This window comes from Macaca mulatta, chromosome 16 (genome assembly GCF_049350105.2).
Source record: "Macaca mulatta isolate MMU2019108-1 chromosome 16, T2T-MMU8v2.0, whole genome shotgun sequence".
Classification (NCBI taxonomy): Eukaryota; Metazoa; Chordata; class Mammalia; order Primates; family Cercopithecidae; genus Macaca; species Macaca mulatta.
In genome coordinates this window covers 61,832,669-61,858,654 of record NC_133421.1, presented here as the reverse complement: position 1 = coordinate 61,858,654, position 25,986 = coordinate 61,832,669, and the positions used below count along the sequence as shown (strand labels likewise).

The 25,986-nt window shown below is 41.4% G+C and overlaps 1 protein-coding gene across 4 annotated transcripts in view; it reads right to left on the bottom strand.

Annotated features, from left to right (window-relative positions):
* Positions 1-25,986, bottom strand: part of SKAP1 (src kinase associated phosphoprotein 1) — a 325,743-nt gene that overhangs the window by 49,672 nt on the left and 250,085 nt on the right. For 2 of the 4 annotated variants that reach the window (XR_013406615.1, XM_015119395.3), the window contains exons 8-11: positions 23,745-23,808; positions 21,398-21,592; positions 11,071-11,121; positions 2,943-3,040 (exon numbers count right to left, since the gene is read on the bottom strand). Coding sequence is in view for 2 of the 4 variants with exons in the window: in XM_015119395.3 (XP_014974881.2) it covers positions 2,943-3,040; positions 11,071-11,121; positions 21,398-21,592; positions 23,745-23,808 (408 nt within the window). In the remaining 2 variants the exon portion in view is untranslated. Of the gene's footprint in view, positions 1-2,942; positions 3,044-11,070; positions 11,122-21,397; positions 21,593-23,744; positions 23,809-25,986 lie in introns of all 4 variants that reach the window. The other 2 variants (XR_013406614.1, XM_015119393.3) reach the window with 1 other exon arrangement.

The following is a 25,986-nucleotide window of genomic DNA, read 5'->3' as shown; positions in this document are numbered from 1 at the left end:
TGTGAGAGACAGCTGCAGAGTGTAACGGACCCCAACAAAAGAAGGCAGCTGAGGCTAAAGTGGGAATAAATTAGGATCCATTTGAGAGAAACTTCCCGAGATGAGGCACTACTGAACTTATAAATAGACAGATGGCTGGGAATGGTAGTGGAATCTCCTTTTCTATCTGTCTGAATTTGTTCATTTGTGCTTCTTAGAAGCAAGGCAGTGAATAGATTGGGTGGCCTTTTAAGGTTCCCTCCTGTCCAAGGACTATTATTGAATTAGGTAATATAATAAAGGTGAATCAAAACTGAAATGCTCCCCAAACCAATGTTAACTGGAATGCAGCTTCATGAGGGAAAGTTCGGCTGAGCTCTTAACTTCTCATTTCCCCTTTGATACGCAGGGATTTGCAACATGGGGAAGGGAGCCAGCTGGTGTAGCTTTTTGGTGAAGAAATATGCTACTATTAATACAATGGTACAGGATGAAAATGGACTCAGAACCTTCCAGAAGAGAGGAGAAAGAAGCTGACAGAAACACGGCAGCGAGGTATTCTCATTGAATTAAACTCTGATATATTTGCTTTCTTTTCTTCTTTTTTTCTTTTTGGAGACAGAGTCTCACTCTGCCATCCAGGTGAGTGCAGTGGCAATCATGGCAGCAATCTTGGCAGCCTTGAGCTCCTGGGCTCAAGTGATTCTCCCAGCTCAGCTTCCAGAGTAGCTGAGACTACAATCATGTACCACCACACCCAGCTAGTTTATTTTTTATTTTGTAGAGATGGGATCCTGCCATGTTGCCCAGGCTGGTCTCAAACTCTTGGGCTCAAGCATCCTCCCGCCTCGGCCTCCTAAAATACTGGGATCACAGGTGTAAGCCACCATGCCTGGCCTATGTTACCTTTAAGTAACAGAGAAGGGGAAGAGGTTTTTTTTTTTTTTTTTTTTTTTTTTTTTTTTTTTTTTAAGATTGGGTTGGTTCCCCATGTTCTTTGAGATTTCTTAAAAATACAATAGCCACTGTAACCACAGACAGCTCCATACTGCAGGACAGGTCACCGCACAACCCCTTCTAACTAGAGGAAAGGGACCCCCAGTGAGAAGCCATTAACAAAGGCAAAAGACATGCAAAACAAACAAAATAATCATGACAGAGAGAAGGCCAGCAGCCAGTCTGGCTCTGTTCTTCCCCCCTCCTGCTGCAGGCACCTCCAGACAAAGTAAACAGTTAATTTGTTCACCTGCAGGCTCTGGGCAAACAGAGGCCTGGTCACACCTGAGTGGATAACTCGATTACCCCTGTAATGCCAGCGTGGTAATGTACACAAATTCTATTACACGGCAAACCTTGCTTTTGGGCATTTGAAATACCAATCAGGCCAATGTCCACTCCCTTCTTTGCTTCCAATTTATTCTTGGTGTATTGGAGCTGCACCTAAATGGCACTAGGGTGGTACTGAGTTAAGGATCCAGGAGAAATCACTAGAAGATTGTGATCTCACTCAGCAAGGCCTGCAGGCCTCCTACTGTCTTGCAAACAAAGGGTTGGGTTTGAATTGGGTCCGTTTTTAAAGGGCCCTGATTCTGTTGGAACCATGGAAAGGTGCTGTGGGTCAGACCTAGACTGTTTCCTAAGGTGCTTATGGTATATCTCAAACCGAAACGAACCTTTTCCCAAGGTAGTAAAATTCACAGAATAAAGATAAAAGATATTGACACATAAAAAAAGAAGAAAGATAAACAATAAATGATAGATTAATAACCAATGGGTTTTTAGTTTTCCCTTATGGAATCCACATACTCAGCAATTAAAGAGCAAGTTGTGCCTATTTCAAAAATGTGTTTGTGGAGATTGATTGGCTGCATAGAGAGAGGGCTTTTTAATAAGTGCTAGGGACAGAGCCTGTTATTTTAGCTCACCCATAGAATATGTATGGTCTTTCTTTACCAACATGATGCTACTGATCCCCCAAACTGTAGCCCATGAGTTCTGAATCTTCTTCACATCAGTGATTAATCTGTAATAATCCACCCTTTTTTAAAAAAACCAGTTTGTTTATGGTCAACAATACTATTTGTGAGATGGTTAGCTGGAACTAGGGGTTAACTTGTGACTGAGGAAGAGAATAAAGTTAGCTGACCTGTGTGGGATTGAATTCACTCTCTTGGCCTTATCAGCAATTGCTCAAACCAATTGAGTTAACTAGCTCTGACTCCTCCCCCATGCATAATTATGTTACAGTCTTCTTTATCTATAAATGAAATAAGAAGGCAGCTTACCTAGCCAGAATGTTTTCAATAGTATTATGTGGTAATAAATTATGTACATAGTGATGGCCTTTAAGCACAAGTCCCTGAGAAAGATTAAATTTTGATTGGCATAGTTTTGGTATAATACCAATTTTATTGCATTTTTTATTTTATTATTATTTTTATTATTTATTTATTTATTTATTTATTTATTTATTTATTTTTGAGACGGAGTCTCGCTCTGTTGCCAGGCTGGAGTGCAGTGGCGTGATCTTGGCTCATTGCAACCTTCGCCTCCCGGGTTCAAGCAATTCTCCTGCCTCAGCCTCACAAGTAGCTGGGAATACAGGTGTATGCCACCACACCTGGCTAATTTTTTGTAGTTTAGTAGAGACTAGGTTTCACCATGTTGCCCAGGCTCTTCTTGAACTCCTGAGCTCAGGCAATTTACCAGCTTCGGCCTCCCAAAGTGCTAGGATTGCAGGCGTGAGTCACCATGCCCTGCCTGGCCTTGTATTTTTAAATGTGAAATTGGTTCCTGAATCTGGAATTTCATGTAAAACTTTTCCTAACAATTATGAGTAAATGGGAATTTATATATGAGGGAGCCATGGGAAGGGTAGGACATGGAATAATTCTGTTTATGGTGACTAAATCAAGAATGAAAACATTGACTTTCGATTCAAGCCCCACGGTTTCTGTCCTTACCTTGCTCAGAATGCGGATGAGGTCACCCCGTTGGAAGGACAGTTCATCTGGCTGGTCACCATGGCAATCCCATAGGCCCTGGTAGTAACTGGCATAGTCTGCTGATCAAAGAGTGGAGAAATCAAAGTTAAAAGGACTCTATTTTTTCCAAGGAGCCCATGTTTTTGCTGCAAATGGAAACCAGGGTTCTGATATTGTCCCTAGGAAACCTCAGATTAAGGGGGGTTGAGATGAGATACAGCCGAACACTCAGCATGAGCAAAGGACTATGGGAGAAGGAGATCATTAACTAACATTAAATATTTAAAGATCACTCCTAGTAGGATGCCGTTCAACAATATGATAAATATATTTATTTATTAATAAAAGAAAATCAGGCAGGTAATTTTTCACTTGGTTTGTAAGTAAGCAGTGCAGAGGTTTCCCGCTAGACTTTCCTGATTCAGGGCAACTAAACTATCTAGTTTTTCTCTTCATTATGTATTTGAAGGATCAAAGTAAATCTGTGACTTCTGCCTATTTACAAGAAAGGCTGAGTCAGCTAGCAGGCTTCTGGATCACAGCTCACTTTTCGGCCTCCTTTGTCCATAGGAACTTATCCTGGGAACTTCCCACCTAGGTACTATATGAAGTAATCACCAATAAATACTGAAACGAATAGCCCAGTCTTTAAGTGGAACCAAGGGGGTGTCTCATCCATTACAACTAAATTCGGGTGGGCTGGCCCTTTTCCAGCATCTCATTTGTAGACCCTGAACATGTCTGCCAAGATTTATCTGCAAGCCCCAGGGGAACAGAAACCAAAGTGATCTGCATTAAAAATGAAAGCAACTGAAGACGACAAACCAAGCTTTAGAAGCAGCTGGAGAGATTTACTGAGCTTCTCAGCAAAACTAGATGGCAATGATGCCACGGGACAGCCATCGATTCTTAACAATGAAGAATTTGTATTGATCTTCTACCCGGAAAGGTTAAACACTAGAGTACGAAGTGGGAGAGGATCTGGGGATTTGAATGGCAGGAGAGCTAATGCCCACTAGACCAGGGATGCTCCTTGTTCCTTGGGGTGCTCTGTATCAGAGCTGTGAACAAAGCACCTACAAAAGATGAAATTCAATTGATGGGAGTCAGGAGTCCTGGGTTCTAATTAAAATTCACATGATTTTGGGGGATTCTGTTCTATAGATTTCCACCTTTCCTTTATTCATTTTACCCTCCCATGAGCAGTGATGGTACTGGTGACTGAGGACAGGGCAAGTGGGCAGTAGGGGCACAGACACCTTCCCTATATTTGCTTTTTTTCTACTTGTTCCTCACTTATGAGCAATTTAAATAATAAAGACACAGAGGTACAAAATCCCTATATGTCTCTGGAAGAGAACTTTGGTAGGAATCTTAAAGGGTACAAAAACAGAGGAGGGAGATAACTATTTAGTTAAGACTCAGATACTGCAAACAAAAGTAAAAATGTCAACCGTATAGAAATTCAGGCATGCTTTCTTCACACATAAAATTGTCTGTGTGTGCAGTAGACAACAGAGGGCAGCAAACAAGATAAATACTGTGAAAACATTCTGCCACCGAGTTGATAATATGTTTAGAAGAAAAATTCTTTGGGAGAAATATGTTAACTATTGAAAAGACAAAGCATACATTTTTGGAAATACAAGTACATGAAATAATAGAGAAATATCAATCCCTGAAAAATGAAAGTAGTTTTCCCAGAGGATATATTATGAATTTTCAATTTTAATGGAGTTGATTAATCACTCCAAGATTTTGACTAAATTCAGGAATGAAAGGATATTGACATCAATATTTTTCATGGATTTATATATGTAAAAATGGTAGAGAAAACCATTTTTTAAAAAACAGATTCTAAAACCATAACAATATTTCTGAGTGGTAAGGAGACCAACAAGGTTATCTGGGTCTTTTCTGGTCTAGCAGATAGTCACTTTGGAGTATGGTTTCCTACTGTGTGCCTGGATGTGGGATAGGTCCTAATACTGAGTGCCTTTTTGGTGTATACATAAAAAGTGATTTGACATTGGGTACATATAGGCCTGGGAAAATATCTGGAGAAAGATTTATTCTAAAACCACAACAGATCACAGGGAAAGCAAGAAGCTAGGAGAAAAACAGAAGCCTTCCAGGAAAGAAAGAAAGATAGAAAAGGTCTTTGATGTTAAAGGCCAAAGAAAAAAGAGTTCAGGAATCCAGGAGATGGTTTAGCTCAGTCCAAGAATAGGGATTGTCAGAAGTAGAACAGCTCCAAAAAACAGGCAGAATGAAGGGCTAAAAACTGGGAAAAGTTTGAACTTGCTAGCTAGCTAGAAGTATTCTATATTAAGGAAATCAGTGAGGGGTAATTCCTTAGCTGGGCAAGATGACTCCATACTGCAGACTTCCTGTTAAATACACATGTGATATGCATTTATGTCTATGTGTGCATGTAACTTCACTAATTCATTTCTCAGCATCCAACAGACATGTATACAGTACCTACTAAATGCTAGGGACTGTGTTAGATACTGGGAATCCCACATTGGCCACATATGAGCCCTCCTTTCAAGGATACCTTCTAGTCAGGGAGGCACCATGGAAAAAACAGTTACACAAATGTTTATTTATGATTATGATATGTCTGTAAAGGAGAAGTTGAGGATGCTGTGTGTAATAGGGAATCTAACATAGTTTGAGGGATCAGAAAAGGCTTTTCTGACCAAGTGGGTGTTATTTAAAGACCTTGAAGAGGGGAAAGGATAAGTTGGAGGAGGGCTGCATTCCTGAAGCTTGGCACCAGCAAGAGCTTAAAAGCCCAGAAGTCTGCAGGGTTAGTCCAGCTTCTCCATAAACCTGCCCAACTCATCCTATAAACAAGATAATGCATGAGGAGACTTTGATTTCTTTTCTTTTTCTTTTTTTTTTTTTGAGACGAAGTTTCACTCTTGTTGCCCAGGCTGGAGTGTAATGGCGCGATCTTGGCTCACCGCAACCTCTGCCTCCTGGGTTCAAGGGATTCTCCTGCCTCAACCTCCCGAGTAGCTGGGATTACAAGCATGTGCCACCTTGCCCAGCTAATTTTGGGTTTTTAATAGAGAGGGGGTTTCTCCATGTTGGTCAGGCTGGTCTTGAACTCCCGACGTCAGGCGATCCGCCTACCTCGGCCTCCCTCCATCCGCCTACCTCGGATTATAGGCATGAGCCACTGCGCCTGGCTGACTTTGATTCCTGTAGAGCAGAGAGAGGAACTGAGAGCCCAAGGGTGAGGCTTGCCTCTATGGTCTGGATTTAGATTCCTTTAGGCTTACATTACTCTGGCAGGCGTCTGAAATCAGAAATGGTGCAGCATTCTGACCATTTAATTAATTCAAAACATCCTCATTCTCATTTTGAGGACATTATTCCATCTAATTATTTTTTTTTCCAGTCTGTCCATTTGGAATGAAAAACAAAAGAATAAAGCTTAATGCCAGCATTTCTCAATGTCTCTCCAAAAAACGTAACTCTGCACTAAATAAAGCCTGGTAATTCAAAAGCAAAGCACTAATATATTCAGCATAAAACAGACAGAGGACCTAGAGCAATAATGACACCACTAATAACTAAAACAGTTATAACAATTAACAACAATTACAATGATAGAGAAGCTAATGGGTATGATCACTGCATTTAAATTGCTAGCAGAGCTGAGAAGGGCTTTTTCTAGAGAAAAAAAAGCAGCATCTTACTCTCTTTATCCTATGTAACGGAAGCTAAACTCCAAGCAACCAAAATATCATAAGAAGAATAGCAACAGACCAAGTTAAAAAAAGTATTGGTTTCTTTTTTCTATTTATTGCAAAGCATTTGTCATTGCATGCCAGGTTCTTTACAACTAGTAACAATCATTTCTCTTGTAACTGAGGCCAAGTTGGTGCTACTGGTGATAGAGTCAATGTCTGAAAATTAGCCTCTATGACGAGCAAAGTTTTAAGGTAAAGAGGACCAGGACATCTCTCTGCCTTTCTCCTTCCTTAGGGACAATAAAACCTGACTGTTCCTTCCAGAGTTCAGCTTATGTTTGGGAGTCACTGGGTAGTGACAGAATTCAGGCTGTGACCAGGGAAAAGTGGCTAAAGGCAGGCCAGCAAGTTATTCACATTTTCTTGATTACTAAAATGATTGTGTCAATAAGGCCTGGCATTAAGTACAACCTCTTAAGGTATGGAAAAGAGAAACAAAACGCAAAGACGGATAAAGCCAGTCCTACGAGAGGATGGGATGGTGGGATGGTGAGACTTGGACAAAAAACGCCAAAGTAGTGACCCTTTGGAAGTGACTTAAAATGTTCTTTAAGCCAGGTCAGAAAGGTCCAACATGTTCAGTCCATTCAAGTAAACTCTGATAATTTTCTTTCTTTTTTTTTTCTGAGACAGGGTCTTGCTCTGTCACCCAGGCTGAAGTGCAGTGGCACAATCATAGCTCACTGCAGCCTCGAACTCCTGGGCTCAAACTATCTTCCCCTTGCAGCCTCCTGAGTAGCTGGGACTACAGGTGCATGCCACCACACCCAGCTAATCTTTTTAATTTATTGAAAACACAGGATCTCGCTTTGTTGCCCAGGTTGATCTCAAACTCCCGGGCTCAAGAAATTCTCCCATCTTAGCCTCCCAAAGTGCTGGAATTACAGATGTGAGTTACTGCGCCCAGCCTTGATAGTTTATAAACTATTTTGGAAGGAAGCTATGAAAATATTTGCCAAGCCCTCACTGATTATGGCACCAGAGGAGGAAGAGCAATTGGATAATATCATTTACTTATTTCATAGTGCTTTAATCTTGAGTTTTGAAATTACTGTGATCCTAGTGTTATAAGTATGATTTGGAAGTGGAGTACACTCAGATTCTGATTTTCATGTCATTTACTCTTTTCATTGGGCCAAAATTTTAGCTGGTTGATAATCAGCTCATGTTTGGTCTTGGAAAACAGGCTTCAAAAGGTAAGAGCTGCAAACACCTCTGTGGTTTCCCTTTGTTTCTTTCATGTAGTAGTTCACTCTATTGGTAAGCCTAAAGTGAGAAGAGGGCCTCAAAGATGGAGTGGTATAAGCAACCATTTTTTGGCCCTCCTGAAAGCAATCATTTGCTTATAAGACCACAACAGTGTGATCTGTGTCTACTTTTGGCTTAGTGTGCCCACAATTTCAGAGTTGGGGTTGGGGGCAGACTGAGGGAGGTAGGGTGGGAGGGGTCTGTTTCAGGTTTTCCTTGGTCAAGGATTTTATGTATCTAAGGATAATTTGTGCCTCCAGGGTTGCTTTTTATTTGACATAGCACACGCAAACAAATGGCCATAATTTTTATAAAAACGAACACAGAGGAAGTTTCATTTTTGGTTACCTGGAGGTTACCTTTTCATGATAAGGAGAGGTGATAAACTTATTACCTAAGACCCTTAGTGTTAGACTATTGGGCTGATGGGTTGGAATTTAGTGAAACTCTGAGGTGTTGAAGAGTCACTCATTAAAATAACCCTGTTACTAACAGTTATGCTGTAAACTGAGCTCTTTATAGATTGAGCAATCAATACTACAAGGCTGTGATAGATTTTCTAGGTAACAGAATGAAATAAAAGAAATTACATCTTACAGGGTCATTAACACTCAATAAGGATGAACTGAATCCCTTCCCCCACTATTCTGATAAGATCTAGTTGGGCCTTAAGAATGTTAGCAATTCCATCAGGGAAAAAAGCACAGCATTCAAGGAACAGGATCCATCGAGGCTGGAGAAAAGTACTTGGATTTTAAAAGTAACTCTGCTAGCCATAGCATCTTTTGGGAAAAAACGAAGAAGGGAAAGGTCAGCTTGCTTAAATTTTTTTTTCTCCCCAAAAGCATGTTAACACCTGAGAAAAGGCTGGTCACGGTGGCTCATGCCTGTAATCTCAGCACTTTGGGAGGCCAAGACGGTCGGATCGCCTGAGGTCAGGAGTTCCAGACCAGCCCGGCCAGTATGGTGAAACCCCGTCTCTACTAAAAGTACAAAAATTAGCCAGGCGTGGTGGCACGTGCCTGTAATCCCAGCTACTCGGGAAGTAGAGGCAGAAGAATCACTTGAACCCGGGAGGCAGAAGTTGCAGTGAGCAGAAATAGCGCCACTGCACTCCAGCCTGGGCAACAGAGCGAGACTCTGTCTCAAAAAACAAACAAACAAACAAAAAAACACGCACCTGAGAAAAACTAAGTAGCCCAAACTTGTGTAGCTTGTCTATGACATAGGAATTCACACTGTCCTAGAGCTCCCTGCCTTTTAAATGCCTTCACTGGGGCTGCCTGCCCTTCCCCCAGACCTCTATCTTTTATTGTTACAAAACTAAATGATGACATTTGGATTTATATATATTTCACCATTTCTATAGTGCCTTTGGAGATAAGGCACTATATAAAATCAATCGATAAATAAGTAAACACAAATAATAAAAATTCCTGCCTCAGATTCTGCAGAGAGAGCAAAAAGTCCTCCTGTTTTTTAATCACTAAGTCACCAATCATAACTGGTGGGAAGTGTAAACCATAGAAGCATATTCAGAGCTTGCTATACTTTAACAACACTTGTTTTGGAGGCAGGAAGCATGAGGAACAAAAGGGTTTTTTCTTTTTTTTAAACCTATTTGAATTATAGTTGTAGGAACAGTTAAGAAATAAGGCTCCTTTCACCTCCCAGATATAACCTTAGAGAAAGAGGTGGAAGGAGGAAATGAGATGAGGGAGGAATCTGAAACTGGATTCTAGACTGTGCTAAAAGACCGATGCTTCCTGAACGGAGTTTAATATGAAATTGGCCATAGGAAGCTTACAGTTACTCCACCCAAGCTGTCCACATGAAGCGTTTCTTTTCTGCACTGGTGATAGAAGTTGGTTGAGAAAAGATATATGTGGAACATGGGTGGGTCAGAACAGATTTTCATTTGGAATTCTGGACAGTAAGTAGAAAACAGAAGGAAACAGGTTTCAGAATGGACCTAATCACATGTGTTCGTTATCATGAGGTACTGGCAGCTACACTCACATACTTCCATACCCGCCTCTCCTGCTTTCTTTCTCTCCTGCTTTGGCACATGACTTCTGAGGCTGCATCTTCGTTGTCTCTTCTCTTCCCTGGGAGAAGCTGGACTCTTAGGAAGTTGAGTCCTGAACCTTTTAAGTATTCACTTTCTGTAGAGAATGAACCTAGAAATGGGGGTTTTGCTGGATGGATAAGGAAGAGAAGAAAAAGCACAAGGAAAGGAGAGAGGAGAATGGGAAAAGACAGGGCCAGATAACGGAGAAGGAGCAGGGAGGGAAAGAGGGCAAGAATTCCTAGGCTTAAGATTTTCATAGACTCCCTAAGAAAAATATCAGCCAGTATCTAAATCAGTCATGATTAGGGCTCTGCTGATGGAACGAATGTCCTTGAGGTGGCCCTTGCAATGTGCAGCATTCCTTTACTGACAACCATGGACTAGGTCCTTGGTCCACTTAAGGAGGCTTCAGAGGGGCATATGACCTTTGAAAGGATGGGCTCACTAACAGCCTGAAGCATGGTTAACAGTCTGGGATGAATAAGATGTAATTTTATATTCAACAAACCTGTTACATATTCATTTCCAAATGTGCCTGGAATCAAACCAGGCCATCAGAAGTCAGCATCACCAAGCAATTCTATCTTTCACCCCGTGTTCACTTTTCAGATCTGACACATTTCCATTCCCCTCTGAACTTGCAATCTCTGGGCCTCTCAGAGAGGAGACATTTCCATTCTTTCCGTTCTCAATCCTCTGATCTCTTAGAGATGAGGCAATTCTATTTTCACTGTACTGATTTAAGAAATACTGATAGGAAAAAATAAATATCTGGTTTGGCTTCCCACCCTCTCTAGGATAAATCTTGGTTGTTCTGGGAACATTAATTGAAGTGAATGGATGGCTGCTTTTAAAGTTTAGGTATTTCCCAGTCACTTTATTTGGGGCTTTGGGGTTCACACACAGATACCCTCTTAATTATTGAGTCCAGTAAGTTTTATAGTCTCAGAGAAAGGTGCTTTCTCTAATCAGAACCCCATAATGTCCTACCCAGTGCCTGTGCATTTAGAAGCTCTTATACCTCCTTTTCGTCGAGTGCCACTCTCATCCTCTTCCAGATCATTCTCTTCATCTGGGGAGATAAATGATCAGTATTAGCAATTAGTGGTTCACAGTCTCATCTTTTTTTTTTTTTTTGAGATAGAGTCTTGCTCTGTTGCCCAGGCTGGAGTGCAGTGGAACAATTTTGGCTCACTGCAAATTCCACGTTCAGGGTTCAAGGGATTCTCCTGCTTCAGCCCCCTGAGGAGCTAGGAGTACAGGTGCCTGCCATTATGCCAGGCTAATTTTTGTATTTTTAGTAGAGACGGGGTTGTGTTATGTTGGCCAGGCTGGTCTAGAACTCCTGGCCTCAGGTGATCTGCCCTCCTTGGCCTCCCAAAGTATTGGGATTACAGGTGTCAGCTACTGCATCCAGCCAGTCTCACGTTCTTTATATGGAGAGGTTCCCTTTCTCTGAGCTCATCATATTCTCTTTTTTAAGGAAAGTTTAATTACTGTGTTCTTTTTTTTTTTTTTTTTTTTTTTTTTTTTTTTGTGAGACAGAGTTTCACTCTTTGTTGCCCAGGCTGGAGTGCAATGGCGCAATCTCAGCTCACTGCAACCTCCGCCTTCCGGGTTCAAGCGATTCTCCTGCCTCAGCCTCCCGAGTAGCTGGGATTACAGGCTCACACCATCATGCCCAACTAATTTTGTATCTTTAGTAGAGATAGGGTTTCTCCATGTTGGTCATGCTGGTCTCGAACTCCTGACCTCAGATGATCTGCCCGCCTTGGCCTCCCAAAGTGCTGGGATTATAGGCGTGAGCCACCGTGCCTGGCAATTACTGTGTTCTTTTTTTTTTTGAGACAGAGTCTCGCTGTGTCGCCCAGGCTGGAGTGCAGTGGTGCAATCTCTGCTCTCTGCAAGCTCCGCCTCCCGGGTTCACACCATTCTCCTGCCTCAGCCTTCCGATTAGCTGGGACACCTAGCTAATTTTCTGTATTTTTAGTACAGACGGGATTTCACTGTGTTAGCCAGGATGGTCTCGATCTCCTGATCTTGTGATCTGCCCACCTCGGCCTCCCAAAGTGCTGGGATTACAGGCGTGAGGCACCGCGCCCGGCCTACTGTGTTCTTAAAAAAAAATAGTAGGACGGGCGCGGTGGCTCAAGCCTGTAATCCCAGCATTTTGGGAGGCCGAGACGGGCGGATCACGAGGTCAGGAGATCAAGACCATCCTGGCTAACACAGTGAAACCCCGTCTCTACTAAAAAATACAAAAAACTAGCCGGGCGAGGTAGCGGGCGCCTGTAGTCCCAGCTACACGGGAGGCTGAGGCAGGAGAATGGTGTAAACCCGGGAGGCGGAGCTTGCAGTGATCCAAGATCCAGCCACTGCACTCCAGCCTGGGCGACAGAGCGAGACTCCGTCTCAAAAAAAAAAAAAAAAAAAAAAAAATAGTATTAATTTGTCACCTTCAAACTGGCCCTCTCCTTCCCTTCCCTTTCATTTATTCATAAGCATGTTGAAGTGCTTATTACATGCAAGACACCGCACTAGGAACTGGGGACAAGCAATAAACAAGACTGTCAGAGTTCCTGCCATTGTGGAGCTTCCAGTCCATTGGATTATTCAGATGTCTATCACCGGAATCCTAATCCTTTTCCTCAAACTCCATTTCTCCTTCTCTCTGGAATTCTCTTCAAAATTATTATCTCTATGAAAGCATTCTCTCTGGTTTTAAGCACTCCAGAGTTAGGATGTTAGAGTGTGTGCGTGTGTGTGTGTCTGAACAACCCTCTGTGACTGGCTGGGTGCCATGGCTCATGCCTGTAATCCCAACACTTTGGGAGGCCAAGGCGGGCGGATCATGAGGTCAGGAGTTGAGACCAGCCTGGCCAATATGGTGAAACCCTGTCTCTACTAAAAATACAAAAATTAGCCAGGCACGGTGGCGGGCGCCTGTAATCCCGGCTACTCAGGAGGCTGAGGCAGGAGAATTGCTTGAACCCAGGAGGCAGAGGTTGCAGTGAGCCGAGATTTTGCCACTGCACTCCAGCCTCAGTGACAGAACAAGACTCTGTCCCTGGGAAAAAACAAAAAACCCTCTTTGATTAATTAGTCCTTAATCCTTAATGTATCCATCTTTGTTTAGCTGTAATGGAGGCTGGTCATGTACATAATTTTATGTTCCTAGTACTTGGGGCTTGTAGTTATCTTTTTACTGTTTTTATTCAGCCTGCCTTGTTCATTAGAGTATAAGCTCCTGAGGGTAGCTGGAATGGTCTTTTAATTAATTGCCGTAGATTCACAATGGGTTCTAAGTCAATGCCAGTGTCCAGTCAAATGTTTATACGGTCAAAGTCATAACATAATTGGCCTACGTTTCTTAATCCCATTAACCGATTTCATCTCATAACATTACCTGATAAAATAGGAATTGGGCCTTTATAAAGTAAATATGTGTACCAGAATCATATTTAGCTATTTTATACATGGGACAAAGTGAAGAAAAATACACTTGCTATTCTTTTCACTACCACCATGCTCTTTTCCCACTCTCTCACTCACACATATATACACACATGTGCACAGTAGATAGGGTATAATAAGCAATGTTTTGAGGGCTCAATACTCAGCTCCTCCTGGCTACATTTACTTTCTTTTCTCCTGAGTCTTTTTTTTTTTTTTTTTTTTTGAGACGGAGTCTCGCTCTGCTGCCCAGGCTGGAGTGCAGTGGCCGGATCTCGGCTCACTGCAAGCTCCGCCTCCCGGGTTTACGCCATTCTCCTGCCTCAGCCTCCCGAGTAGCTGGGACTACAGGCACCCGCCACCTCGCCCGGCTAGTTTTTTGTATTTTTTAGTAGAGACGGGGTTTCACCGTGTTAGCCAGGATGGTCTCGATCTCCTGACCTCGTGATCTGCCCGCCTCGGCCTCCCAAAGTGCTGGGATTATAGGCTTGAGCCACCGTGCCTGGCCCTTCTCCTGAGTCTTAACGACATTTGCTTGTCTTGCTTCTCCATAGTTTTGCCACTAAATGAATCTTTGACATTTCTCTTTCTCTTTTTAAATGTAATGTTTATAGGGCAATATGAGTTCCAGTGTGTCAAACTGGGGAAGTAAGCTCCAAGCTCATAGGTAAGAAGGAGCAGCATAAAAATATGTTAGAATACTATAAAGCATTAAAGGAGTAATTGATTTCAAGTAAGAAAGAGACTGATACGGCCAGTTGTGGTGGCTCACGCCTGCAATCCCAGCACTCTGGTAGGCTGAGATGGGAGGATTGCTTGAGCCCAAGAGTTAGAGACCAGTGTAGACAACAGAGCAAAACCCTGTCTCTATAAAAAATAAAAATAAAAATTAGCTAGGCACAGTGGTGCACACCTGTAGTTCCAGCTACTTGGGAGACTGAGGCAGGAGGATTGCCTGAGCTCAGGTGTTTGAGGCTGATTGCACCACTGCAGTCCAGCCTGGGCCTGGGCAACAGAGTGAGACTTTGTCTCTTAAAAAAAAAAAAAGACTGATACTCTGGGAAATAAAATATATATATTTTTTCCCTACAATATAGTAGGAGAAGGAGCACTTTCACTCAACAGTTCTTATAGCCATGTATGATCTAGCAGCAGAGAATGTTCTACTTGCCACCTGTAGCTCCCTCAACCCTACCATGAGGAATAAAACAACCTAAGCTAATTGAGGAGTGAAATCAAATATAAGAAACAGATCATGCTGAAATAAACCACATTAAATATTCTTTGCACATTGTCTTCTCATTACTCGTCCACTTCCTTCCTTTCTTGGCTATGATGCGTTTCCTTTGACATGGGACTAATTTTAGGATTGGAAACATTAGAGGAAAAGTTGGTACATCCTCAGTTTTAGAGATACCTAATAATTTGGATAGAGAGCAGCTCTTTTGTTGATATCAAACAACTCCATCACAAAGACCAATAATTTGCTGTGCTTAGGCACTTTTGCAGAGAGGGTTTATTCTACCGCTGCTGTCTGTGCGCAGCTGTCTCTTCCTCCCAATTCTAATCAATGTAAATTGGGTCAGATCTCCACTGTGAATTACAAATTGGATCCGAAGTTGGAGGGTCACAGTGCTGCTACTCCACCTCCTTCCCACCGCCATTAGATGGGAAGCTTCACCAAAGATCTTTTCTAAATAAATCAGACTTTATTGTAAAACTCGGCTACTGACGAGACATAACCTCATTAGCATTGATTTTAAAATAAATTATTGAAAGTGGCCTGCCTGCTCTTTGCATTTGTAAAATAGGAGAATGTAAATGTATTTGCAATGATAAAAATGAAAACTAAAACTTGATTCCTTTATTCTTTCGGGCAACAGCACTTAATCTAGTCATAATACAAAGATGGAACAATAGAAATGTGTTCTATGCAGTTCAGTTCCAGACCAGATACTCTTGATTTCCACCGCACTTTTGGAATCAACTAGAAAGAAAAAACATTGGCTATAGAGCTTTTATATCATTCACCGCCATTACTAAGCTCTACGATGATGGATGTAAACGGGGAAGCTCCAATCCCCACATCTGTTTTATCTAACACTGTCCTTCCCAGGTGGCTGAAAGTAGGCTCAAATCAAGAAGACTTCCCATTGATGGGCTTGGTGCTATGCCTCTGGGGTCTTTGGAAGATTGGGTAGGGGGCACTATTGCATAGTGAAGGAAAGCACCATTCACAGCTGGTTGTGAAAATTACACCCCTAGACACCTCCCTAGGTTCAGAGGGCACAATACAAACAGGCATACATGTTATCTCAGATCTTTCCATGAGACTGAACAGGTGTCTTTCCAACTCCAGAGTCAAAGACAACTATTATATGGCAACAGAAAAAAAGTCTTGTTGCTCACAAAAAGGGGTGGGTTAAGTAGCTAAAGTTTTCATTTTTATTAATCTGTAATGTGACACTTTAATTTTAAGAGACTATTTTGAAAAAATATTTTTTAGGCTAAAGAGCTTGTTGAATTTCTTTATAAGAATATTATTAGGCATTTCAGCATTATATCTACTGAAATATATCTTCATTTAAGAGTGAATTAAAATTTATGTGCTAGCTCAACTTTAAACAGTAATGGATTATAATGGTCCTTGCTCCTAACAGGGCATATGGGACCCCAACCTTACATAGGTTTTAACAAATTAACCTCTAAAGATTACTGTCCACTTATCACATTAAATGCTCTATTTGATCCCCAAATATCTCATCTCAATTGGGAAAACAGTTGAAGAAGATTCTGTTAACTGTGCGAACATGTAAGAGAACCACAGGGCATCACAAATGAGCATCAGTATCCGGAGAGTCGATTTCAATCAACATTCTTGGCACAATGTCAGGGACACTAATGAGAGGTTGAGAGGAATAGGACACTGAATCCACCTCAGAGGGACAGAGAGGAGCCAGCAGCTTCTCATGACACCTGGCTCTTTTTTGAAGTGCTGCTCTGACATTCCTCTGACATCGGCTACACTGATATCAGAAAGAATAACATTAGGAAAAAATTACTAAATCAGAAAGAGGAGAAATCACTTACTTCCCCAAACAAAGAAAGTGACAAAAGCTTCAAAAAATGCCAACTGTGTCAATGCGCAACCAGATGTCAAGGCACTCTGGTGACAGATGCAACAGAAATACAGATAGACTCAAGGTGCAAAGGGGACATGCAGAAAACTAGAAATAAACTGCTCCCCGGCATGCACAGGTATGTTATAAATCCACGGATGTATAGCACCTCGTCAGACTACATGGAAAATACAAGCAAGATGCTAATAACACATTTAATTATCTGTTGTGTATTTGGTTATCTTAACTGTTACCTCAAAATACTTGCATCATATTTCAGTGATATGGGCTTGATGTATAAGATATTAAACTCAATTTGTGCTATCTGCAACACTTGAAATGCGCTGAATTTAACTTCACAAATAATACCTAAGCATCTACTAATTGGGGAGAAAGACCTGAATACAAATCACTGGTGAGGGCTAAAACAAAGCTTAATTCCAGTTGAGTATCTGGGAAGGTGTCACTGAGGAGACATATTTGAGCAGAATGTGTACGATTTCACAGGCTGAAATCAGGGGGATGGTCTAGGTAGAAGAAACAACATGATTCTAGTTTTGGTGCTGACCAAGCAGCACTGTGTGACTTGGGCTCAGTGGGCATGGGAGTAAGAGAGAGAAAAGGCCAGAAGTTCAGAGGAGGCCTGATGATGGTGTTGACTCTTCCCTGATGCTCTTTCTTCATAAACTTTGTATTTTTGGTCTCCATTTTGTTTCATTTCCTTAGACTTCTTATCTTCACTGTTCCCCCTTCCTGTGGGTCTGAACAACAGTACAGGGGGAAAAATAATTCCACAGAATGTTTGTTTCCATTTGACTCAAAATTTTAAAAACTCAGTTATACGCTTTATTTTAAAGCAATCTGGTTTCTAGGTCTATAACAACACCCTGGGGCAGTGTGGGCAGCATTGGAATGTGCACAGAAATTCCCAAAGAGGGCTCTTCATCTCTCTTTCCATTTGCTCTTCTGAAATCTCTCTAGAGAACACAGCCGGATTCTGTTGCCATTGCAGCTGCTACAAGGCCCCAGTTACAGCACTTCAATGGTCTCAGACGTCTTGCTGGATCCCAGCCTTGAGACTCCAGACAAAGAGAAACCTGATAAAAGTTGTCCTTTTATGGAATCTTGAATCATGGAGCTGGGCCTATGCTGGCCTGTAAAATAACTTCGGGGGTGGTGGTGGTGGTGAGACAGGGCTCAGAAAAGCCTCCCATTTTCTACATATTGCTTTAGCATTTCTTTGTGGTGGTTCCCTGCAGTTTAATCTACTGCAAATGAGATCCTAAAAAAATCAAGGGCCCGCAAATGCTCAACACGGATGTTCAGAAATCCCACCAGATACCAACCTTGAAACCATATTTTCCAGGACTAACGTTTTTGTGGCCTGGCTGAAAACCTTGAGTGCTCTGGTTTTCCCTCATGGGGAGAAGAGTGCTAGCCATGTAGCAAATGCTAATTATCCCATGATTAATGTGATGGAGTGAGTTTAATGTGATGACCCATACATTATTTTGATTACAAAAAAACATTTTTTATTGACTTGGTATGCGTTACATACACTTTTCTCCCTATTAGGAAGCCCATCTAAATTATACTCTGGAAGGAAGGTCTCACTTACATGGCTTTCCCTATAGAGACAGTGAGGGCTTGTGTGGGACCCATCCCAAAAGGGAGGATTAGCAGAACCGTCAATGTTAAATATCCTCCACAAAGCACTTTTACCTGTTATAATGAAACAAATGTTAGAGGCCCATGTCATTTGACTCTTGAGGGGTATGCAATGTTAGCACAATCCAACGGTACTGTAGGCTGTCCCTCCACCCAGCACCTGGCCTTGCAGTAAAAATGGGCCTGAGCAGAAGGTGCACTTCACATTCCATCTGCTCAGGATTTTCAATTTCACCTGCTCCATACACATAGCTGGAAATAACCAACGGGACTGTCTTGGGTCTGGTTTGAGAGGGTGGGGACCTAACCATCCCCAGTTCTTCAAGGAGGTAACACTTCCTGTTTAAACACCATCACATTAATAACAGCCAGCATTTACTGAGTACTCACTGTATGCCATTGTTTGCCAGGGCTCTGTGCTAAGAACTTTACACATGTCAGTTTTAGACTCCTCACCACATCCCTCTGAGACAGCTACTATTGTTTTCCCTGTTTTACAGGTAATATAATCAGACAGAGAGAGGGCAAGTAACTTGCTCAAGGTCTCACAGTTAGCAGGTGGCAGAGCAAATCCATCCTGATTTAGGGTCAGTATCTGTGCCTAGGATACCATTGCTGTCTCATGTGCCGCTGCTTGGTAGGTGGTCTTATGAGAGGGCAGCAGAAGGGAGACAGTGTTAGGCCCCCTCACATTCCCTTCTCAATTTCTCCAGGTGTGGCACTACGCAAAATTCAAATAGCAAGTTCAGAAGCAACAGCTGAGTGGAGTGGACAGGAAACTGGGTGATGGAAACTTGCGGCTGAAATATTCATATCATAATTAAATGCCAATATATCCCACCTCCAACTCTGTCTCTAGGAACTGTGATGGACAGAGGCTTATGGGAAAGAACCGGTTGCCTGGGTACAGTGTTGTCCTTTGGAAACTGGGTGCAATTTAGCTGTTGTTTCCCTAATCTGCAGAAAGAGATCCTGGATTTCCTACTGTGTGGCCTTCCTCACTTCCGATGGGCAGCTGTTGTGGATAGAGGTTAAATGCACCCACAGACCAGTCTTCATGCCCTTGGGGCCACTCCAACATACCAGCTGGTGGGAATTTTGGAAAAATGCCCTGATACTCTGGGCGGTGCTGCACTGGCCAAGGGGAGGAGTTTAGGAGGCAGGAGAAAGATGGTCATTAGGAAGCCAATCATACCTTCACTGCCCACTCCTGGGGTAAGGTGACAGTCCCAAACTCATCTTATTTTTTGAGACCTCTTTTTATTCTCCTTTGCTCTGTGTCTCTGAGCATCAGCCCCCTCCTTCCTGGCTCCTTTGAAAACGAAACATGGTGCAGAAAAAGGCCCTTTCTTTCCACCCCAGAAAGTTCACTGAGGTTTTCCCAGAGCACTCTTCCACAGTTGTAACCCAAAGTAGAGTGTCACGCGGATATTTCCCCAAGCCTGGGCAGGAGTGAGCAGAATGTGAGCTCACTAAGAAGATTCTGGCCAAGTTGGGGAGTGCATCTCCTTTTAGAGAGTATTGTGAATTAGATCCATTTCTGCACCCTGCTGTTGCAATGGAGCCAACTGTGAAAGGGAAGATTCTCAGAGGAGCTGTGTTTTAATGTAGCAATTTGATTCAATTTTCCACTCTATAAAATTACCCATCACTGCTCGTTGCTTTCTAACAGACACCTTCACTCTTAATTTAACAATCCTATCGAATTCTGCCAGGGAAATTGGAAAAATTTATCACCTGTGAAATTTTATTTTCCTTTGGTTGTATCTGTTTTTGTAAAACTTCATTAACGACGATGACTTGCTGAGGAAATTATCATTTTTTTTAACGTCAGACACAAGACACAAGAAATGGCTCGACCTCAACCAAGATATCATTTGCATAATAAAACACAACAAAAAGGCTGGAGAAGTCAGGACTGGCAGAGGCTGGAAGTGCTAGGAGAAGAAGCAGGCTCTCCTTGGTGGGTGGGTGAAGTCCTCAGCAGGGCAGGGACATATGGCCACGGTCCTGCCCCTTGACTCAGGAAGCAATGATGTAGTTTCCTCCCCAGGAAGAGATGAATGTAGTGTGGTGAGGGTTGGATGCTCTTCTTAGGAAGCCTTGAAATGCAAGTTGCTTACTGATTATGCTTTCAGCAACCAGCCTGTCTTCAGGGACCTGAGTGTTAGATTCACCTTAGTTCTTAGGTTCATCTGGGATTGAGGTTCATCTGGGTTCATCTGGGATCTAAATTGCTATAAATTTAAGCTTAACTTGAATTTCTCCGCAGAGCACTGAACTTCTGGCAAATTTCCATAGGAATGATCTTTCTGAATGGACTTGAAGATTAGTGTTCCTGTGGTCTAACTACTTCACAATTAAAAGGCTCAGGCTTTGGTTCTCCACCGTCTGACCCCCACTGAGCTCTGCACCGTTCACCAGCTGCTGTTATCCCCACCAGACATGGCTATGCAGAAGCAGTGATGACTATACATTTTTTGAGATGCTAGTTTTCATGCCTTTGGAAGAAAGGAAATATATAAAGCAGACCTGCTGTAATGATGAGCAGATAAAACATGTTAGGGTTATTTTTAAGAGATGTGATTTAACTCATGGTATATCTGAACTAGGTAATAATGAGTTGTTCTCTATCAAGGTTTACTATCAAGGTTTGGTCTATCAAGGTATTACTAAAAGATTTGTCAGCATTTACATATTTCAGAGTTTTGAAATCCTTCATAATTTTGAAGCAATTTTCCTTATTCTTACAACTACACACCAAAAAGTTGAAACTAGAGAATTTTGATGACTCATCCCAAAGCTCACAATAAACCAATAAAAACCAATGTAAGTATTCTTGACTCTTTAACCTGGTGGACACATGTAATAAGTTACTTCACATGGCATGGATAGAAGACACTCTCTAATCAAATTCTTCTTGCTCCCATGGCAAGGCAGAGCCTCATTACCCGCTTTCCTACAATCTCATAAAGCTTCCCACATTATCTCCTTCAGAGGATGAAGGTTCTATTTGGCTTATTTTGGAATTTTCAAAGTTATTATTCTTCCTCCAGGTCATGAGTTTCCGAAACTAGCGGAAGATAATCAGAGGACAAAATTTCTCACCTGGCAAGACTTCATAGATATCTTCTTCTTCTTTCTCCTCTGTAGGCTCTTTTATCCCCACACTCCCAGGCAAGATAGTGGGTCTGCACTGGGAACCAGAACTTGGGGAGTCAAAACCATCAATATCATCATATGTCTCTTCTTTTTCTTCTTCCTCCTCGTCCTCTTCATATGGAATGGTTAAGGAGCTCAGATCTGCCAGGGCAAAGATGAGAATGAATCAAGAAACAGAGAAAAAGAAAATAATAAGACAGGAAAGGAAAGAGGGAGAAGGAGGAGGAGGGATGAGAGTAAAATATGTCAAAAGAAAATGAAACACCAGGTTAAATGCTATTATATCTAATGTGGGCTTTGGTGGCAGGAAATCTACAGAAAAGGCCGGAATAGCACTGCATCAGGTTTAAACCATCAGCATAAATCCTTCCTTGCAATAAAACTTGATCAGGGTGAAGCAGCCTGAAAAGTATGGGTGTGTGAATGAGAACAGGAGGCGAATGGAAGAAAATAGGCCAGAAGAGGAAAAGCCAGTGTGCTGCGCACAGCTCATCAAGTAGAAAACTGGAAGGGTGAGTGAAGGCTTGCAGTCCTCCAGGGTGCTCAGGCCATGGGAACTAAGGTGGCCTCTGTAGGGTGTTGGAGCTGTCAGAAGCTCATATCCCCAGTGATTTCACTGCAGAATTTCAGACAAATTTGTTTGCAGAGAAAAAAATGGGCAACAGTGGAAGAGAAAAAGAAATGGGGTATGGAAAAATATAACAGTAATACAACACCAAATAGAATGGCTGAACAATGCAGTTACCATGTCCTTTTGCAACTGCACAGTCTAGCTGACCTTAAAGTGGGTCACTGCATAGAAGGTGTTGAGCCATTACAGCACTGGGGAGCACCAGGGCAGGAGAGGGAGATTGGTTTTTTATTTTAATGGGGAACTGGGTATGTTCATTCTCTGATGTGTACTACAAAGTGCTCTCTGAAACCCTGCTGAGGGCCCTCTGTAGGATGGGCGATTGCAGTCAGCCTACTCTGGGGAAGGAAAGGATGGAGAGACGTCCAACGTTCATTTCAAAATGCAATAAAACTGTTTGGCTTGATTAGGCTTTTAATAAAGATTTTGCAACAATTTTCATCTGAATTTTGGTGCCACCACATAAGAGGAAAAGATCAAAAACACATTTGTGGCTTAAACCATATGTTATTATTTTGTTTGTTTTAAAATAAAATGGAATGAATAATTTCTTCAATGTGGGATTCTGAAAGTACCACAGGGTACAGCTCAATAAAGCTGCTTTGAGTTTTATTGAGGTTTACACACTTAGGGGTATATTACACGCATAAATCCAAGGCACCTAGATGAGAGTGTACCCTGTAGTCTTGCCATCAATGTTCATGTTTGCCTAGTTCCAGTCTATTATACGTGACGCTGTTGGTAGATGCAATAGTTTGTTTTTGTGATAGCAAAGGCATAACTGAGTAAAACAGGCAATTCTTGTAATTAAAGCTCTGGTGCTTCCTTCTTTTTATCCACAATAAAATCTTATAGCAGAATAAAACACTGAGATGAAAAGGCTTGGCATTTTTAGGTTGACGTGTGTCTTTCTAGGTCTTGGGCCATGTATAAAGTCGGTGTTTCTGCCTTTCTGCAGAACAGAGGTAGGGTCCTGCCATGATGGTAGGTAAGGATTATCTAATACCAAGTGACTCACTCAAGGTTGGCTTCTTCTACCTGACAGGCCACTCCCGGATAAGGCTTCCCTGGCCACCGTTTCTGCTTTGCCTACAGGCTGGCCAGCAGAGGGTACTCTAAGAGCAGTCATTTACCATCTTCAGGCAGGACTCTTCCCACCCCAAAGCAAGGAACATCTTATTGCGGCGTGGGAAATAGCAATTTGTTTTTAATGTCCAATGTCTCTGAAGACCATCTAGATTGGTTTAGATTTCTACTTCCTCCTAAGACTAAAATAAGAAGATTTTGAACCTCAATTGCAACTAGATGACTTTAAGTTGGATATTATCAATTTCCTTTCCAGAATATATGGGGTTAGGAGACACTGAATTGGGCTGAGCTGATTTTTAGAATCTTCTTGTCTAGTGATTTTGAATATTACAGACTTGCCTGTAGGTAGGTGGATGAGCTATGATACCAGAGGTCCTCCCAAGGTTGATACCATCTTTACCTTCTCATTCACACATAGTACTATCTGTTGTTGTAATATGGGGAATGTGGTAGGAAAGGCAGAGGTGAGAAAGGGCAGAAAAAATACATACTGAAGTCTATAGATTATATTTATGCAACATAACTTCAACTGCAAATGAACTCAGGTATTATTTCTGTAACAGTGACACTTACCTTTTAACAAGAAACTTATTTGATCCACCCAGTCTCTGGCTTCTGCTGGACTAGTAGCTGTAAACTACAGAAAAATCAGTGAATTAATTTATCACTGTCACTAAAATTTCCATGAATCTTGACAGGGATGTCTAAGGGGGAGGAACCACTGAGTTTCAGAGTCAAGTTTAAAGCTCAGGATTCTCTGCCTGATTAACATACAGAAAGAAGACCAAATATTTCACTCAAACTGATTTTTTCCTTGTGCAATTTTGCATATCCAGAGATGACAGCTTTTTGAGTCCAGACATTCATGTCCATGTGCATTCTTTCATTTGATTATCTATTCCTTCATCAGGCATTTATTTGAGAAAAGTTTACAAGAAAAAAAAGCAAACCAACCCCCACACACGAAACGGGAACACTACAAAGGAGGCACATTTGGTAACAACTGGATATCAAGAGGAGACCGGGAGCACCTATTGTTGCCTAGAGTGGGTCAGAGTGGCTTGCTAAAATAATACCCTTTTGGTTGGATTTTAAAGAAGAGTTGGTGGAAACTGGTGGACAGAGTTGGACATTTTAGGTAGGGAGGCCCATGTGCAAAAGAACAGGAATGAGAACATGACTTATGGGGAAGGCTGGCAGATCAGTTTGACTGGAGAACAATAACAGATGAAGTTGGAGAGTTGAGGGTCAGAGAAGAGTTGGTAAAAGGGCTCTGAGTACTAGGAGCTCAGAGTTAAAATGTAGGCAACGGGAAGCCACTATCAGCTCTAGCAAAGGGAGTGGGGATTCTTTCAATAGCTGTGAGTAGGAAGGATTGGAATAGAGAAATCTGGAGATAGAAGACCAACTGGTCCTCTGGATGAAGTGACAGGAACTTAACCATTGTGATAGCTGTGGGAATAAAGAAGAAGGGAAAGAGCCGAAGGATATTGTAGAAGAAGAATCCATGGACCATGGTAATGATTTGGATTCAATAGGCCAAAGAAAAGAAGTAAATACATTCTGATTTACAAAATAGGCCAGTCAAGCATCAGCCCTTAGTAAGTTTTTTATTTTAAATGAATCAACTTGAAATAATTGTCCCTGAAAAATATTTTAATTATCTGACCATTAAGGTAAGGTAAAGATATCTGCTACACAAAGAAACTGGATTCCTGCATAATACTTATTAATAGACATTGTTATTCTTGATTTCTTAAAAACAAATTTCTATAAAAACATTTCTAGAAATACTTGTTTAGACTTGTTACATAAACTTTTATCTGGATGTGTTACTATCAGAATATAATAATAAAAATAACTAGGAACATATTCAGTGCATAGATCTATTTTATATATATTCATAAAGGACTCTATAAAAAATTTTAATTCAAATTTTTAAAAATTTCTGGAAATTACATAATGAAGACCTAGGTCCTTTAACAAAATAAGAGTTAAGATACTGTAGAAATAAAAAGAAGAATGCTGAGAAAAGTCTGAAGACTAAAAGTGTTATTTAAGTGGTTAATTTACTCTTAGTATGGTGTTTTCCTTTTTCATAAGCTAAAGTTTTTCTAAATTGCTTTAATAAAATTGTAATAAGATAAACATTACCAAAGAGCAGAAAACAATACACACACACATGCACACATACATTTTTGGTGAAAATCACTATATTTCCACAGTCAGAAATTTTTAAATTTTATTGGTCATTCAGGATGAAGATGGCAAAAATAAAATGAAACAAATTAATTTTATAATGAGGTAAAGATTCAAACTGAGCATAGTAAGGAATAAATCTTTCATGCCCCAACCAGGTCCTCTAGTCCTTCAATTATTATTATTACTAACTATTGTCACCAATACCTTAGAAATCCTTCCAGAGATATGCAAAGCATCGACATACAGGAAGATTATTTTGGATAGCAAGATGAACATGGGAAAATAATTTTTTTTTCACTCTACAGTTAGATCTTCTTTTTTTGGGTTTTATGGGAGGAAGTGAAGAAAATCAGTTGAAAAATAAAGAGAATGGGAATTTAAACCATAAAATCAGAGACTATAAGTAAGGAATTGGATTGTGTGCTGCAACTGACAAGCATCTCACCTATGAATTGAAATTGAGAAGAGGAGGAATGAAGGATGGAAGCCAAGCAAAGTCTGTATCTAGGATGAGAGTGGCAACAGAGGGGAGGGTGTGGCATAGCAAATGTGAAGACATGTCAAGAAATAGGGTCTTAGTTGGTATGAAATGAGCAGGTAACAAAGAAAGGCT